Source organism: Spermophilus citellus (genome assembly GCF_964194105.1).
Source record: "Spermophilus citellus genome assembly, chromosome: 2".
Classification (NCBI taxonomy): domain Eukaryota; kingdom Metazoa; phylum Chordata; class Mammalia; order Rodentia; family Sciuridae; genus Spermophilus; species Spermophilus citellus.
The window spans coordinates 255,061,107-255,074,574 of NC_138183.1; the positions used below are offsets into that span (position 1 = coordinate 255,061,107).

The following is a 13,468-nucleotide window of genomic DNA, read 5'->3' on the forward strand; positions in this document are numbered from 1 at the left end:
GTCCCATAGTCGTCCCCAGAGCTGGGCCTACCATCCATTTTACCACAAAGGAAGAAGACTCACACTGGCGCAGAGCCGAGGTAGTGAGGCAGGGACACTGGTGACCCAGCCAGCTAGTCGGCGCAGTGGGGTCCCTCGTAGCGCAGGCCCACCCATGTGCCTGTCCCTCAGCTGGACCGTACGGGGCTTCCTGTTTGACAGACAGGTGATGTGTTTATGGAGTGTGTTCCTGGGAGGCTGAGGTGTTTGGAAGGGACATGCTGAGACTTGCCCTTGTCACCCACAGGTTCTGCCTCCCGACGCCTTGACCCGGGTTAGCGAGTATGTGCCAGAAATTGTGAACTTTGTCCAGAAGATTGTTGACAATGGCTATGGGTAAGAACAGACCCCTCCCTCAGTGCACAGCCCTCCAGGGCAGCAGCTGCCCAGCCCCTGTCCAGGCCTGGAGCAGGGGAGCTTGTGCTCCTGGGTCACCTGGGCACTCGCCCCCCATGGTGTTTGGACCTGCGTGGAGCTCCCGGCCTGCCGCTGCCATCTTGGATTGCTGTGCACACGGCCGTGGGTTCTCGGCTCTGCGGTGGCTGCTGTGCAGTAGGTGTTGAACTGTGCAGGCACCTGGTGGCTCAGGGCAGGAAGCAGAAGGGACAGGTGGTGGCGGCACATAGCCTGTCCCGAAGCCCCATCAGCCATCCTCCTGCAGCTCCACACAGCCCTGGGCTGAGGAGCAGGTGTCTCGCTGACCAGCCCCTCCCGGAAGGCCTGGTGTCCTGCCCTGGGGCCACTGGACGAAGTTTCTGGAAAGCTCAGCAGTTAAGACTGCGGCTCACTGGCCTAGCTGTTGGTGTGCAGGGCTTCGTCTCCACGTGGATGCTTCAGTGTGTGTGTCCTGGGGTCCAATCCCAGGGGCAGGGGCATATCACCAACATCCAGTTGCTCAGCTGAGGTTTTAGTGCACACACCACCCACCATGCTCTGGTGAACACTCCATCGTGTCCACTGGAGGGGACACTTTCCATGCTTCTGAAGTTGGCTTTCTGCAAAGGAACCACAGTGGAAGCTAGCCGGGGTTCCGGAGCCTGTGGGCCGTGCTCGGTGCCCCAGGCCATGGAGGGCCCTGGGCCTGCCCCTGGATGGCTGCCCTCCCCACCCAGCTGCGTGTACTGGCCGAAAGGGGAGCAAGGCCCCAACTGTGTCTGCAGCAGCACTGGGTCTGACGTGAGAGGCCACCTCTCCCCTTATCTCAGGTTGCTGTAGGCCACCATGAGATTGGGGCAAACCCCCTTCAAGGAAGACAGGTTGTTAGGCCTGGAATAACCTGGAGGCTCTTGGAGAGAGTGGCATGCCCCGGGTGGTGGAGTGCAGGTGGGGAGAGGTGACGGCAGGCTGTGCAGGTGGTGTCATCAGTTAAGGCTGTGGTGCCCAGTAGCGGGTTCCCGAGGGACACACTGCTGGGCAGTGGCGAGCACCTCTCTGTGGTGGGCGGGAGCCCCCACTCAGCCTGCGCAGCTGGCAAGTCTTCCCAACAGCCACAGGGAAGGCGGAAACAGGAGACACAGGCGACCCTGGCTCTCGTGACTCTGTGGCCCTTGGATTCAGACTGGTGTCCTGTGGCGTCTGCTGGGTCCCTGAATTCCTCTTTTGTCTTCCAGCTATGCTTCAAATGGGTCTGTCTACTTTGACACCATGAAGTTCGCCTCTAGTGAGAAACACTCCTATGGCAAGCTGGTGCCCGAAGCTGTTGGGGACCAGACTGCTCTCCAGGAAGGGGAGGGTAAGGAGCACACCCGAGGGTGGGACTGAAAGGACCCCCACGCAGCTGCGCTCCCCCGGGTGGCCAGCAGCAGGTGCTGCTTCCCCTAGAGGGACTTGAGGGCCTGTCCACACTGGACCATGAAATGCATTATTTTATACAGAGCCAAGGGAGCAGCCACTATGCTGTCCTGACAAGTGGCCTGGGGCCTTGATTTTGGGGGCTGCTGTCACTGTACATGAGGTTGGAACGGATGGTGAGACTCTGGGATGTGAGCAAGCGTCCTGAGTCTCTCAATCTCCAGCCGCATTTTAAGCAAGGACACCAGGCTTCCCGAGCCCAGGAGAGCCCCAGCTGGGACACCTGGTCCCCATTTCTCCAGGCTCTTTCCACGAGTGAGGCTGGGGTGTTTGCAGGGCAGGCGGCTCCTGAGCTGGAGGCGCTTCCCACTGAGCCCTGCTTCTGAAGGGCAGTTTGGCCATGAAAGTCGCTTCCATCAGGCACCTTCACCTGTAGGGTTCTAGTCTGGAGAAATACTAGCACCTAAAACAACCCACAGTCAGTGAAAGAGGGCAGGCTGGGCCGTTTGGGGACATGGGCATTCGGCCCGCGGCATTCAGGCTCCAGCGTCCACAGGCCTGGGAGGAGGCATTCATGGAGATGGAGCACCTCCCCAGAGGACTCGGAGCCCCAGCTGCTGCTACGTGCCGTGCCCGTCTCAGGAGCAGAGTCAGCAGGCCCAGACGAGCCGGGCGGGAACGGTTGGATATGGTGAAGGGGCACAGATGAGAGAGGGCAGCTCCAGAGCACTGCTCCTTTAGGCTCCCCCAGCTGGGCAGCAGCAGAAGGTCTGCATGTACCCCAGAGTCGCTCTCATGGGGACCTCATTCTGTGAGCACGGCGCAGTGTGCGAGGCCCTGGTGCTGTGGGGACGTGCTAGACAGAGGCCTGTGCCTGGCGCCTGGGTGGAAGGGAAGCCACAGACAGATGCATGCAGCCAGGTGCGGCCTGTGCACTTGGGGGTTAAGGGGACACAGTGGGCAGACGAAGAGCATCAGAGGATGGCAAGACAGCATGGGGGTGCAGATAGACACGGGGGCAAGGTGAGGGACCTGGCCAGCCAAAGCCTGCTGCTTGAGCATTGCAGAGAGGCTCGTCGCCCACAGGACAGATCAGACCTCTGACTTGCTAGGTGCTAGGAACAGCAAGAGCAGAGCCCCCGCCTCAGATAGGAAGGGTGGCAGAGGGCACACCCACCCTGGAAGGACACCTCCACCCGCTCCCAAGGGCTGCGTACCCCTCCCGTGGCGGTGTGCTCCCTGTGCCCAGCGAGGGGAAGATGCCCTCAGAAGGACTGTGCAGCTGGTGTTGCCCCATCTCCTGGGAGGCTGAGGCAGGGGTCTCAGGTTGGAAGCAGCCTGGGGACACAGTGAGACTCGGTCTCAAAATAAGGTAGAGGGGCTGTGGCTGAGGCTCAGTGGCAGGGGCGTGGCTAGCAGGAATGAGGATGGGAGGGATTGTGTGATTTCTTTCTCAAAAAGTCTGAATCAGAGCCAGCTCTGCCAAGCAACAGCCTTTAAGGCCTTGGCGTGCGAGAGACACGATCCTTTTCTCTGTGGTGTTTCTAAAAGTGAGTCATCGATTCGATCCCCAGCACCACCACAAAACAAAAGTAAGTCATGATACGTGGCCACTCATGAGTAGATATGCACGGCGACCGCTAATTGAAAACCTGCACGTAGGAGGGTGTCATGGAACCACATCCAGCCCCGGTTTGAGGGACTGCTGGTGGCAGACCAGCAAGAGAGGGACATGAAGACATTTCAGTCAGGTTGTCAACATACCCAGACGCTGACTGTGATGGTTTCTGGGTTGAAAGCTGGTGGCCATCGTCCTCCATGTTCAGGGCATGTCCTGATCCTGAGGCTCGGGCTGGGCCCTCCTTGACATGGCCATCCCTCCCAGTGTCTTCATGGAGGCTCAGCCTGGCCCCTCCACAGCTCCTGGCAAGACGGAGTCTGTGCCTCCTGTTCCAGGGCACACAGGGGAGGTGTCCCCAGGGAAGGGTGCAAGTCGGGCCGGCCAGGCTCTGGAGGGCCAGGCTGGGTCTTGGTGCCCTCATGCCTAGAGCAGGGGCTTTTGTTCTGCCCCTCACCAGGCCAGGTGGTCCTCAGTGTGGAGCTCGGCTGGCCTGTGGGCCATGGCCACTACACTGCCGTGCCTGCTGCTGCCACCTGTCATTCACCGAAGTACACAGGGACTGTACCACGAGTCTAGCAAAATGCCACCTCCCCTCCTGCAAGTCCCCAAGGGCTGCTGGCCCTGTAAGCTTGCACACAGCAGCTCAGCCATGCCTTGTGTCCCCAGAACTCACAGGCTGACAGCTATGCGGGCCATCGACCCAGGGATCCCCCCTGTGTGGACCTGGGTTCCCATGCTCTGCCCCAGTGAGCGTCACACCAGGTCGCCTCCTTGCCTCAGCCCAGAGCACCGCAGCCTGACCTAGAGGTGTGGAGAGCCAGGGCTACAAGGAGGCAGGGTGAGGTGGGCATCTCTGCAGCGCAGGGATTGGCTTGGCCTTGGCCCGAGAACGAGTACTCTGGAGTCCACAGCGGCGTTTCCTGAATCCACCCTGTCAGCCCCAGTTCCTGTCACAGCAGACGGGTACTAGGGGACACACTAGAGCAAGCCAGGGAGAAGGGCGGGCCGCAGAGCAGCTGTGGGGGAGTGCTGACACCCTGCAGGGTGTGCCTAGTGAGGAACCCTGCCCTGCCCTCCCGCTTGCAGGCGACCTGAGCATCTCAGCTGACCGCCTGAGTGAGAAGCGCTCGCCCAACGACTTCGCCCTGTGGAAGGCCTCCAAGCCGGGAGAGCCCTCCTGGCCCTGCCCCTGGGGGAAGGTGAGTGCCTGCCGGCGGGCTGGGTGCTGGCACCAGCACAGCCCTGTCCCCGAGGGCAGCTCTGCGTGTGAAGAACTCCGCACCAGGGCCAGAACCCGGGGCTGGTACAGCACAGAGCCGCCTGGCCCTAGGGACCAGATGTCACAAGGCCTCGCTGGGCCTCCAGAAGCCACTTGCCCACCTGGGACTTGTACTGTCAGTCTGTGAGGGGGTGACGGGGGTGGGGTTAGATGCCCCTACCTCCGCAGGCCCTCGTCTGGTGCCCTGTGGACTCCATTGGAATATCGCTAGCTCTAGAGGGCGAGGTGGCCTGGGACAGCCATCCTGCCTGCAGTGCTGTGGGAAGGGAAGTGGTCATTGGCCTCTTGGAGTGCTGGGGTGCTGGAAGTCCTCCCAGGTTGTTGTTTGGGTCTGGCTTTAGTGTTTGTGGGGGAGTTAACGCCGTCTGGTGAGCTCAGAGGCTTGGGGTTGTACTTGGGGTGGTAAAGGCCCCAGCAGGCAGCGTGAGCTGTTGACGTCTGCAGGGTCGTCCGGGATGGCACATCGAGTGCTCTGCCATGGCAGGCACGCTCCTGGGAGCCTCGATGGACATTCACGGAGGGGGGTTTGACCTCCGGTTCCCCCACCACGACAACGAGCTGGCGCAGTCAGAGGTGAGTGAAGTCGGGACCCCTGCCAGGCCTCAGGAAGGGCCTTTCCGGTACGTCTTGCCTTTTGCATTGGGGCTTGCAAGGAATTTGACCCAGTCATGGAGCCCGATTTCCCACACTGACAGCCTGGCCATTCTGACAGAGAGGCTCAAACTCAAACCAGTTGTGTTGCTTGTTGGCAAGCGACCTGGCGTGGTCCCTCTGAGCCTCAGTTGCCCACCTAGGAAAGGCAGCACTTGCCCAGTGGACGCTGCACAGTGCGGCAATAGTGCGCTCAGTGTCTGGCTCCCCCTGGAAGGCCAGGCCCTGGGGACGCTGGCCAAGCCATCCTTCCCGTCTTCCCACGCAGGCGTACTTTGAAAATGACTGCTGGGTCAGGTACTTCCTCCACACAGGTCACCTGACAATTGCAGGCTGCAAGATGTCAAAATCGCTGAAGAACTTCATCACCATCAAGGACGCCTTGAAGAAGCACTCGGGTAAGCCTGCCGCACACGCACCCTCAGGTAGTGGCGTGGTCAAGGGGGCCACCGGGGACTGAGGCTGTCTCGTGCCTTCGCTCCGCAGCGCGGCAGTTGCGGCTGGCCTTCCTCATGCACTCCTGGAAGGACACGCTGGATTACTCCAGCAACACCATGGAGTCGGCGCTGCAGTACGAGAAGTTCATGAACGTGAGTGCCAGCTCTCGGCAGGGTGGGAGTTGGCGGACACCAGCTCCACCGGCGCCTGTGGTCCATGCAAGCGGCGTCTCCCTCCTGCTCTGGCAGGCGGGGCACGGCATGGGGGAAGGTGGCTGGGGCCATGGGATGAAGGCACACTGCCCTGAGAGGGCTGGCAGCTCGGCAGGTGTAAGAAGGTCCTGTCCCTCCTGTTCACAAGGATGGGCCTTTTTGACTTGGGCTTCCTGCCAAGCATGTGTCTCACAGGCTCAAAAAGAGCACGCTGCAGTCTTGGCTGTCAGCTTGGTTCTCTGTGGGCCTTGAGGAACTGTGGTTCTTCAGAATCTGCCTGAAGTAAAATCCCATCAGGACGGTTCATCCGAAACGTCTAGTGGGAAAGTTGCCTGGATGCTGCTAAACCGACTTTCCTAACCTCAGGAGTTCTTCTTAAACGTGAAAGATGTCCTTCGAGCGCCTGTTGACATCACGGGCCAGTTTGAAAAGTGGGAAGATGAGGAAACAGAACTGAATAAGAAGTAAGTGGAGCCTTTTCGTTGGTGTTTGTGGGCATGTGCTGGTTCTCTTCAGCCCAGGGCCTGGCCGACTATGGCCAGGCCCCCCCCAGAGCCTGAGAAGCTGGTCCCTGGGACGTGCAGCACCTGCTGCCGAGCCAGCTGAGCTTGGGGAGCATTTGAAGGATTGTTCTAGATGGTATCAGGTCTGACTGGGTTCCTTGTTCTTCCACATGCAGCTTTTATGACAAGAAAAGGGCAGTCCACGAAGCCCTCTGTGACAACGTCGACACCCGCACTGTCATGGAAGAGATGCGAGCCTTGGTCAGTCAGTGCAACCTCTATATGGCGGCCCGGAAGGCTGCCCGGCGGAGGCCCAACCGGGCCCTGCTGGAGAGTGTCGCTGTGTACCTCACCCACATGCTGAAGGTAGGCAGGTGCCGGAAACCCAAGCTCTCTGGCTGCATGGGCCCCATGACGCCCCGTGGTGGGGAAACAGGCCTCCGTCACATGCACCCTTGGAAGCCAAGCCCTCCGCTCCTCCCGTCTCCACGCGTCAGGAGTTGAGGCTGCAGCGTCGTCCCTCTCTACCCCGTTCCCACCTTGGGGTCTGGAAAGTGAAACCATGTCCCAGGCCCCAACTCTGAGCACGTCTTGTGCAGAGCCACTTCTGGAGCAGCACTGCCGCAGCCTGCAGGACCTCGGTGTGGCTCTCCTGCCTCACCCTCTCCCCATTGTCAGGCCGGGGAGGGCCAGAGGGGCCACCACCTGAGCCAGGACCCACCTGGACGACAGGCCTGCTGTGGGTTTTCAAGCTCTCGGAGCTGCTCTTCCCACCCTTCCCTGGCCGTGGAGACCCACCAGAAAGGCTGTCCTCCACCGTGCCCCGTGTACGCCAGCCGCTCGTGGGCTGCCGACCGCGCAAGACGCCTCACCTGTCCATCCTGCACGTGGGTCATGTGCCATCTCTTTCTCCTTTAGATTTTCGGGGCCATAGAAGAGGAGAGCTCCCTGGGTTTCCCAGTTGGAGGGTCTAAGACCAGCCTGAATGTGAGTAGTGCGTGCCTGGGCCCACGGGTCCCTGTCCAGGGCCTCAGGCCACCCACCCTTCCCCGCTGCTTGTTCCTCTGGAGTTCCAGGAGGCTCCCCAGCCTGGCAGCCCTTAGGCATACTGAGACAGGCACAGATTCCTTCCCCACCAACCCTGCCAGTTGCATTTCAGATGTGGCTTTGCAGCTGCCCCTTGGCATGTGGAAGGGCAGCCTTGGCAGCTGGCTGTTAGGATGCCTTTGCTGCCCTGCTGTCGTGAGCTCTAACCTGGCACACCTGGCTGAATGGGTTCTTGATTGCCCCTGCCATGTCCTGCATCCCATTTCCCTAGTTTCCACGTAAGTTGGACGCCAGGACCCCAGAGGTGCCAGAACCCATGGGTGCTGAGGCCCTGACATGTACCGGTGGGTTTTATGCATAAGCCCCGTGTCCTCCTGCAGTGCACGCCATCGCTCAGTGGTCTGTGAGGCCTGATGCAACGCCAGTGCTCCCTATGTGTTGGCTGCACCATGGTGCAGGGGTGACGGGAGAAAGGCCTGTGTGTTCAGGGTGGACACACTTGCGTCCCTGATCGTTGCCATTCAGGGTTGGCTGCACCCAACATGGCTTCACTGAAGGTCACGCATATGGATAGAGTGCTGGCTGGAGAGTGCTCCACTATCTCTCTGTCCCGTGGCTGGACAGAACCAATGCCGGTTCCAGTCAGCTCTAGCTTTGACACTGCGCCCAGGGGCTGTGCACACACTGCCAGCCCCTGCTTTGGGAGGCAGGAGAAGGTCATCCTGTAGAGTCACCGTGCCAGGTGTGAGCATGCAGACAAACCCACCCTGGCGGGCTCTGCTCGGTGCAGTCTGCCTCTCCGTTTGCAGTGATGTCGGGCTCCTCCGCTACGTGAGGGCTGCTCATCTCCGTCGTCCTCCAACCCCCCTGCCCTGTCGAGTGCTCTTAGTCCTCCACAAGAGGGCACGTGCACACACTGAAGAGGACCTGCTGCTACCTGATGACAAGGAGCTCAGCGCAAAATAAAGGCACAACCTTAAACCTGCTTCCTACAGATAAGGGGAGCTGCAGGGCCGCTTCCAGTGCTTTTTTGAAAGAAAATCTACAAGAGTTGTTTTGTTTTCATGTGCAAATAATACTAGGGTGTTTGTTTTCTTTGAAACAAGAAGCAAAAGAGAGCTCCTAGGCTAGTCAGTCTGCCTTTGAGTCTGTACCAGTGTTTGGTCTTGAACTCTGCTGTGGCTATGGCCCTTCACATAGTGCTCTGTGCATCCTCCATGTGTCCTGTTAGCCCCTCTGAGTCAGCTCCTTGGAAATAGCCAGCCATGAGTGAGTGAGCCAATGGGATGAGCCTGCCAGGCCCAGCGTCTCGCGCCCACAGCTCACTCTTTCAAGTCATGTCCCAAGTACTGTCAAGCTGAGGAGGTGGCACCTGTTCCTCTACCTCCTGGGTGTGGGCCATGCATCCCAGTATAGTCAGTCAAACCATGGGGGGTCGGTAGTCCCAGGCTCCTTGAGACAGACCCTGTCACCATCCAAGAGCCCCCTGGGCACGCTGCTGGCCCAAGGCTTGTGCATGAATAGAGAGAAAGACCCAAAGCCACCACGAAGCCCGGAGTCTCCACTGCACGGGAGACAGCCTCTGCCCAGGGGTCAGACGGGCCAGGATGTTCAGCTCAGACTGCTGGCTCCCAGGCCCAGCCAGCTGGTGGCCATCTGTGTTGTATCTTGGTTCTTGAGCTACCCCGTGACCTGGAGGCAGAGACCTTGCTCAGAAGCCATCTTTGGTTCTACTGAACAGACAGGAGGAAGGTGCAGGAAGAGTGGCCGGAGCTTTGTTCTGTGCACTGCTTCGCCCATCCAGCATCCTCCCTCCTGCCTCCTCCTTAGCACTCCTCTGTGGTCAGTGCTTGTGCAGATGTTTAAGTGCATGAACACCTTGGCAAAGACGGTTAGCACTAGGCAAGTGCATGTGGGACTCACAACCAGCCCAGCGGCCACTTGTAACATAAAGAAGGTCCTCACAGTACCGGGTCTACCCTGCTGGAAGCATGCAGTTAGCACTGTAGAGGAGCTGCTGAGCACCTCTGGCCAGAGTGTACAGGAGGCTCTGTGCCCTCTGGCCCATGTCACCTGTGCTGCAGGCCCATAAGATGCTTGTCACCTGCACACCTGTAGACCATGTGTTGGGGACAAGGTGTCAGGCTCTGGGACACTAGGCCCAGCAGCACTGCCCAGGCTGTCCCCACCCTGCACTACATTTGCTAAATTGAATACCTAAGGAGGCATTCAGTCACAACACAGGCGAGCTGCCCTCTGAGCCAAGACCTTCTTTCCACAGCTCGAGTCCACAGTCATGCCCTACCTGCAGGTGTTATCGGAATTCAGAGAAGGCGTGCGGAAGATTGCCCGGGAGAAAAAAGGTGAGGCCGTTGCTCAGAGAGCAGGAGCGGCTCTTCCTCGCTGGGCGAGCACACAGCTGCTCATCTCTGCGCTGCAGACCCCGCGCGTCACCCTCTGTGGGCTGCCCACACGCTGCAGGCCCCCTGGGGGCAGCTCAAAGGTGCAGAGCCTGGCAGGACTCTGGGCAAGAGCTGCGTGGACTGCTGTGGTCATCCTGCAGAGTCATGAAGGGCGGAGTTCCGCTCCTGGTGAGCCGGCAGGCGTGCTGGAACAACGAGCCCAGGGCGGGAGCCTCCTGCTGGGGGGGTGCTCCCAGAGTCACTGTTTTGCGCGGGGCTTGGCAGCAGAATGCCTTCATCTTGGGGGTCCCTAGGAGGGCTTTCTGTATGTGCTTCATTCTTGGATATCCTGACGTCCTGAGTGTGTGAGACTTGAGATTTGGGAAGTGCTGGATCTCTGCATTTTGTTTTCTTGGCCAGTCCGTGCAGGTTGTTAAACCTGGCAGTAAGTGGTGTCCGGCGTCACTCTGGCTTCTCATGCCGAAGGGTTCTGAACCTGTGGCAGCACCGCTGACACCCGTCAGGATGCGGGGTGGCCTCACCAGCTGCTTTCCCCATGCTGTCTTGTCTGACCTCATGGTCTTACAGAAGAGGAAAGCAGGGCCTGGAGGAGGCGGTGACCGTCCCCTGCCCCGCTCAGCCTGGTCGGTGCCAGGAGCCTGTGGTGCCGAGCCTCCACTGTGCAGAGAGCATCCTGGGCTCACTGCAGGACAGTTTCCAGGCAGGTCAGCGTCTAGGCCGCGTGGCCGATGGTGGAGTGCAGGGCACCCAGGAGAGCCCTGGGGGGGGGGGGGGCTGCCTGTTTTTGTTGTTGGTTCGTTTTGGATACCAGGAGAGTGCACTTTGATGTCTCGTTCTTGAGGTTGTTTGCGATGGTCATGTACTCGTGTGAACATGGGGAAATGGTGTCTGCTTCGTTCCACTGTCTTTCCGCTTCGCCTTCCCTTCCCTGTATTCCCCTTTGTCTAATCCAGTGAACTCTGTTCCCCCACCCACCCCACGTCGTGTGTTAAACCACATATCAGAGAGGACATCTAGCTCCTTGACCTACCGTGATAGTCCAGGTCCATCCACTACCAGCAAGTGGAGAGGCTGCCTCTTGAAGGAAGATGTGAGGCGTGGCCAGGGGAAGGGGCTGGGGGAGGCTCGGGACCAGGTCCAGGCCTGCCTTGTGCTGGAGAGCAGGGCAAAAGGAAAGACGATTCTCAGCCTGCAGCTCCTCTGGTCAGGGGAAGTGCAGGACACGGCCAGAGGAGGCGGGCTGGGTGACCCCACTCCAAGGCTGCCTCTTGTGCTCACAGAGGGGCCTGGCCTGCCCAGCAGCCAGTGAGCAGGCTACAGTGAGCATTTGGTGCTTGCTGTCTCACCTGGTGCTTCTCAGTGATTTAAATCACTTTCACCAAACTGAGAAGCACCTGATGGCCCACTGCAGAGCTGTGTAGATCTCTCAATGTCAGCAGCCTCCATTGCCATCACTGGGGTCCTGGGCTTGGAGCAGGGGCCTTGTGGGCAGCAGGGCATTTCCGTCGGCCTGTCAGGACATCGGAGGCTGAGCCCAGGACTCAGCCCCCAAGGGCACACAGGGAGCACACATGTAACATGACTTCCTGAGCACACCCCAGCCCCAGGAGGAACTCGGGCACACAGGCCAATGGGCTCCAAAGGTGGCCTGGCCATGCGGTAGCCACAGCACTGCAACACTGACCAGAGCAGGGTGTGCTTGGCCTTTAGAGCAGCCCCAGCAGGCTGGCCTCAGAGTAGCTTGTTGGCTGGGTTTTTGCTGTTTGTTTGTTGCTTGGAAAGAGTGGACAGCCAGAGAAGTGGGTCATGCCAAGGGGTGGGATCACTATGCTGTGCTCACATGCAGCACTCTTCTGCCCCGACGCTCAGGTGGGCTTGCAGTCAGCTTACCTGGGCCAGAGACCCCAGGGCTCTCTGGGCAGTCCAAGGGCTGGAGGCAGGTGCTGGACGTGGGTCTACCCACACAGCAGCAGCAGCAGCAGCAAGTATGGCTCTGATTCCCAGCATTGTGACAGGCCCAGGAGAAGGAGAGTGGGCCACAAGCTCCAGAGTGGACTGAGGCAGCAGTTCTGCCCAGGCCAGGCCAGGAGGGAGCAGGGGTCAGGGGAGCCTGGGACAGGGCCTGCAGGGCTGGGCAGACCTCTGTCACCTGTGGTCACCCCCCCCCCCATCGCCTCTTTGATGTTCTCTACGGAGGTTACCATTAAGACTGTGTTTAGCGCGCTAGGCACATCCACTCTGCTGGGCAGCCACCTCCACCCCCCAAGCTTCTGCTCTCCCCAGCCTGGACTCTGTTCTGTTGAATGTGACTCCTGCCCTCCAGCCCTGCTCCCCATCCTACTTTCTGTCTGAATTCAAGTGCTCCAGGGATCTCATGTAAGTGGAGGGCAGTGTGTCCTTCTGCACCTGTCTGCCCCCACGTAGCAGAACGTCCTCAACTCTTCCACGTCCCAGCAGCCTGAGGATTTCCATCTGTTTGGAAAGCTGAGTGGCATTCCGCACGGGGCTCCTGCGTCTTCCTGCTCCCCGGGCTGGATCGCCGTTGCCTCGTGCTGCTTCTCCCCAGTCTGTTCTGGGCAGTAAGTTGCTCGCGGCATCATCTGCTTTCCATCCCTGTCCCCGACTCCACTGACAGGAGCCAGCTCTGATGGGTGCCCTGGGGCTCTGTGGGCACATGCTCCTGGAGCAGTATGCAGCCCACCAAGAGGGAGAGAGGAACAGTTGCCACCCGGGGTGCTGACGGTCACCCCATCCACGCGAGCAGGATACTTCTAAGGAGTTGCTGACTGAGACAGCCTGATGGACCCTGTCATTCAGGAGCATCTCCAGTCAACAGGACCGTAAGTCCTCGTGGCTGGCCCAGGTGTCCCCAGGAGGTGCCCTATCTGGGGACCATATCCAGGGAAGGCCATGCTCCTTTGCTGTGCCCTTCTGCCTCCAGGGCAGCTGTGCCTAGCCTTCTGACCTGGGGACGCCTCTGCTCAGGCGGCCTCGGACGTGGCAGGTCCCCACTCTTGCCTGATTCCCCTGTAGGTCCGCATTCCCAGCCCCGGACTAAGCAGCTGGCCACAGACCTACACCTAGCCAGAGCCGTTTGTTTCCTTTTGTTTCTGTGTTGGGTCCTGGGGAGGGAACCCAGGGGCACTCGACCACTGAGCCCAGGGCCCTCTACCACTGGGCCCACTGGGCCCAGGGCCCTCTACCACTGGGCCAGGGGCCCTGTACCACTGAGCCAAGTCACACCCTTTTTAAAGTTTTTTTATTTTGAGGCAGGATCTCGCTAAGTTGCCCAGGTTGGCCTCAAACCTGCAATGCTCCTGCCTCGGCCTCCCAAGGTGCTGGGATTACAGGTGTGCACCATCACACCTGGCTCAGGCCTAAACCTAGGTAGCAATAGAGAGTTCAGAGGCTGATCTTCCGCCCCCAACTCGTGGGTGACAGAGCCCGCGCTCTTCTGATGCGTC

General features: G+C 59.8%; 1 protein-coding gene across 3 annotated transcripts in view; it reads left to right on the plus strand.

Moving 5' to 3' along the window:
* Positions 1–13,468, plus strand: part of CARS1 (cysteinyl-tRNA synthetase 1) — a 53,722-nt gene that overhangs the window by 33,948 nt on the left and 6,306 nt on the right. For 2 of the 3 annotated variants that reach the window (XM_081279048.1, XM_081279049.1), the window contains 10 exons: positions 287–375; positions 1,650–1,771; positions 4,538–4,650; positions 5,175–5,303; positions 5,650–5,779; positions 5,868–5,971; positions 6,398–6,495; positions 6,711–6,900; positions 7,453–7,521; positions 9,863–9,944. In XM_081279048.1, the coding sequence (XP_081135174.1) occupies positions 287–375; positions 1,650–1,771; positions 4,538–4,650; positions 5,175–5,303; positions 5,650–5,779; positions 5,868–5,971; positions 6,398–6,495; positions 6,711–6,900; positions 7,453–7,521; positions 9,863–9,944 (1,126 nt within the window). The remainder of the gene's footprint in view (positions 1–286; positions 376–1,649; positions 1,772–4,537; positions 4,651–5,174; positions 5,304–5,649; positions 5,780–5,867; positions 5,972–6,397; positions 6,496–6,710; positions 6,901–7,452; positions 7,522–9,862; positions 9,945–13,468) is intronic. The other variant, XR_014020394.1, reaches the window with a different exon arrangement.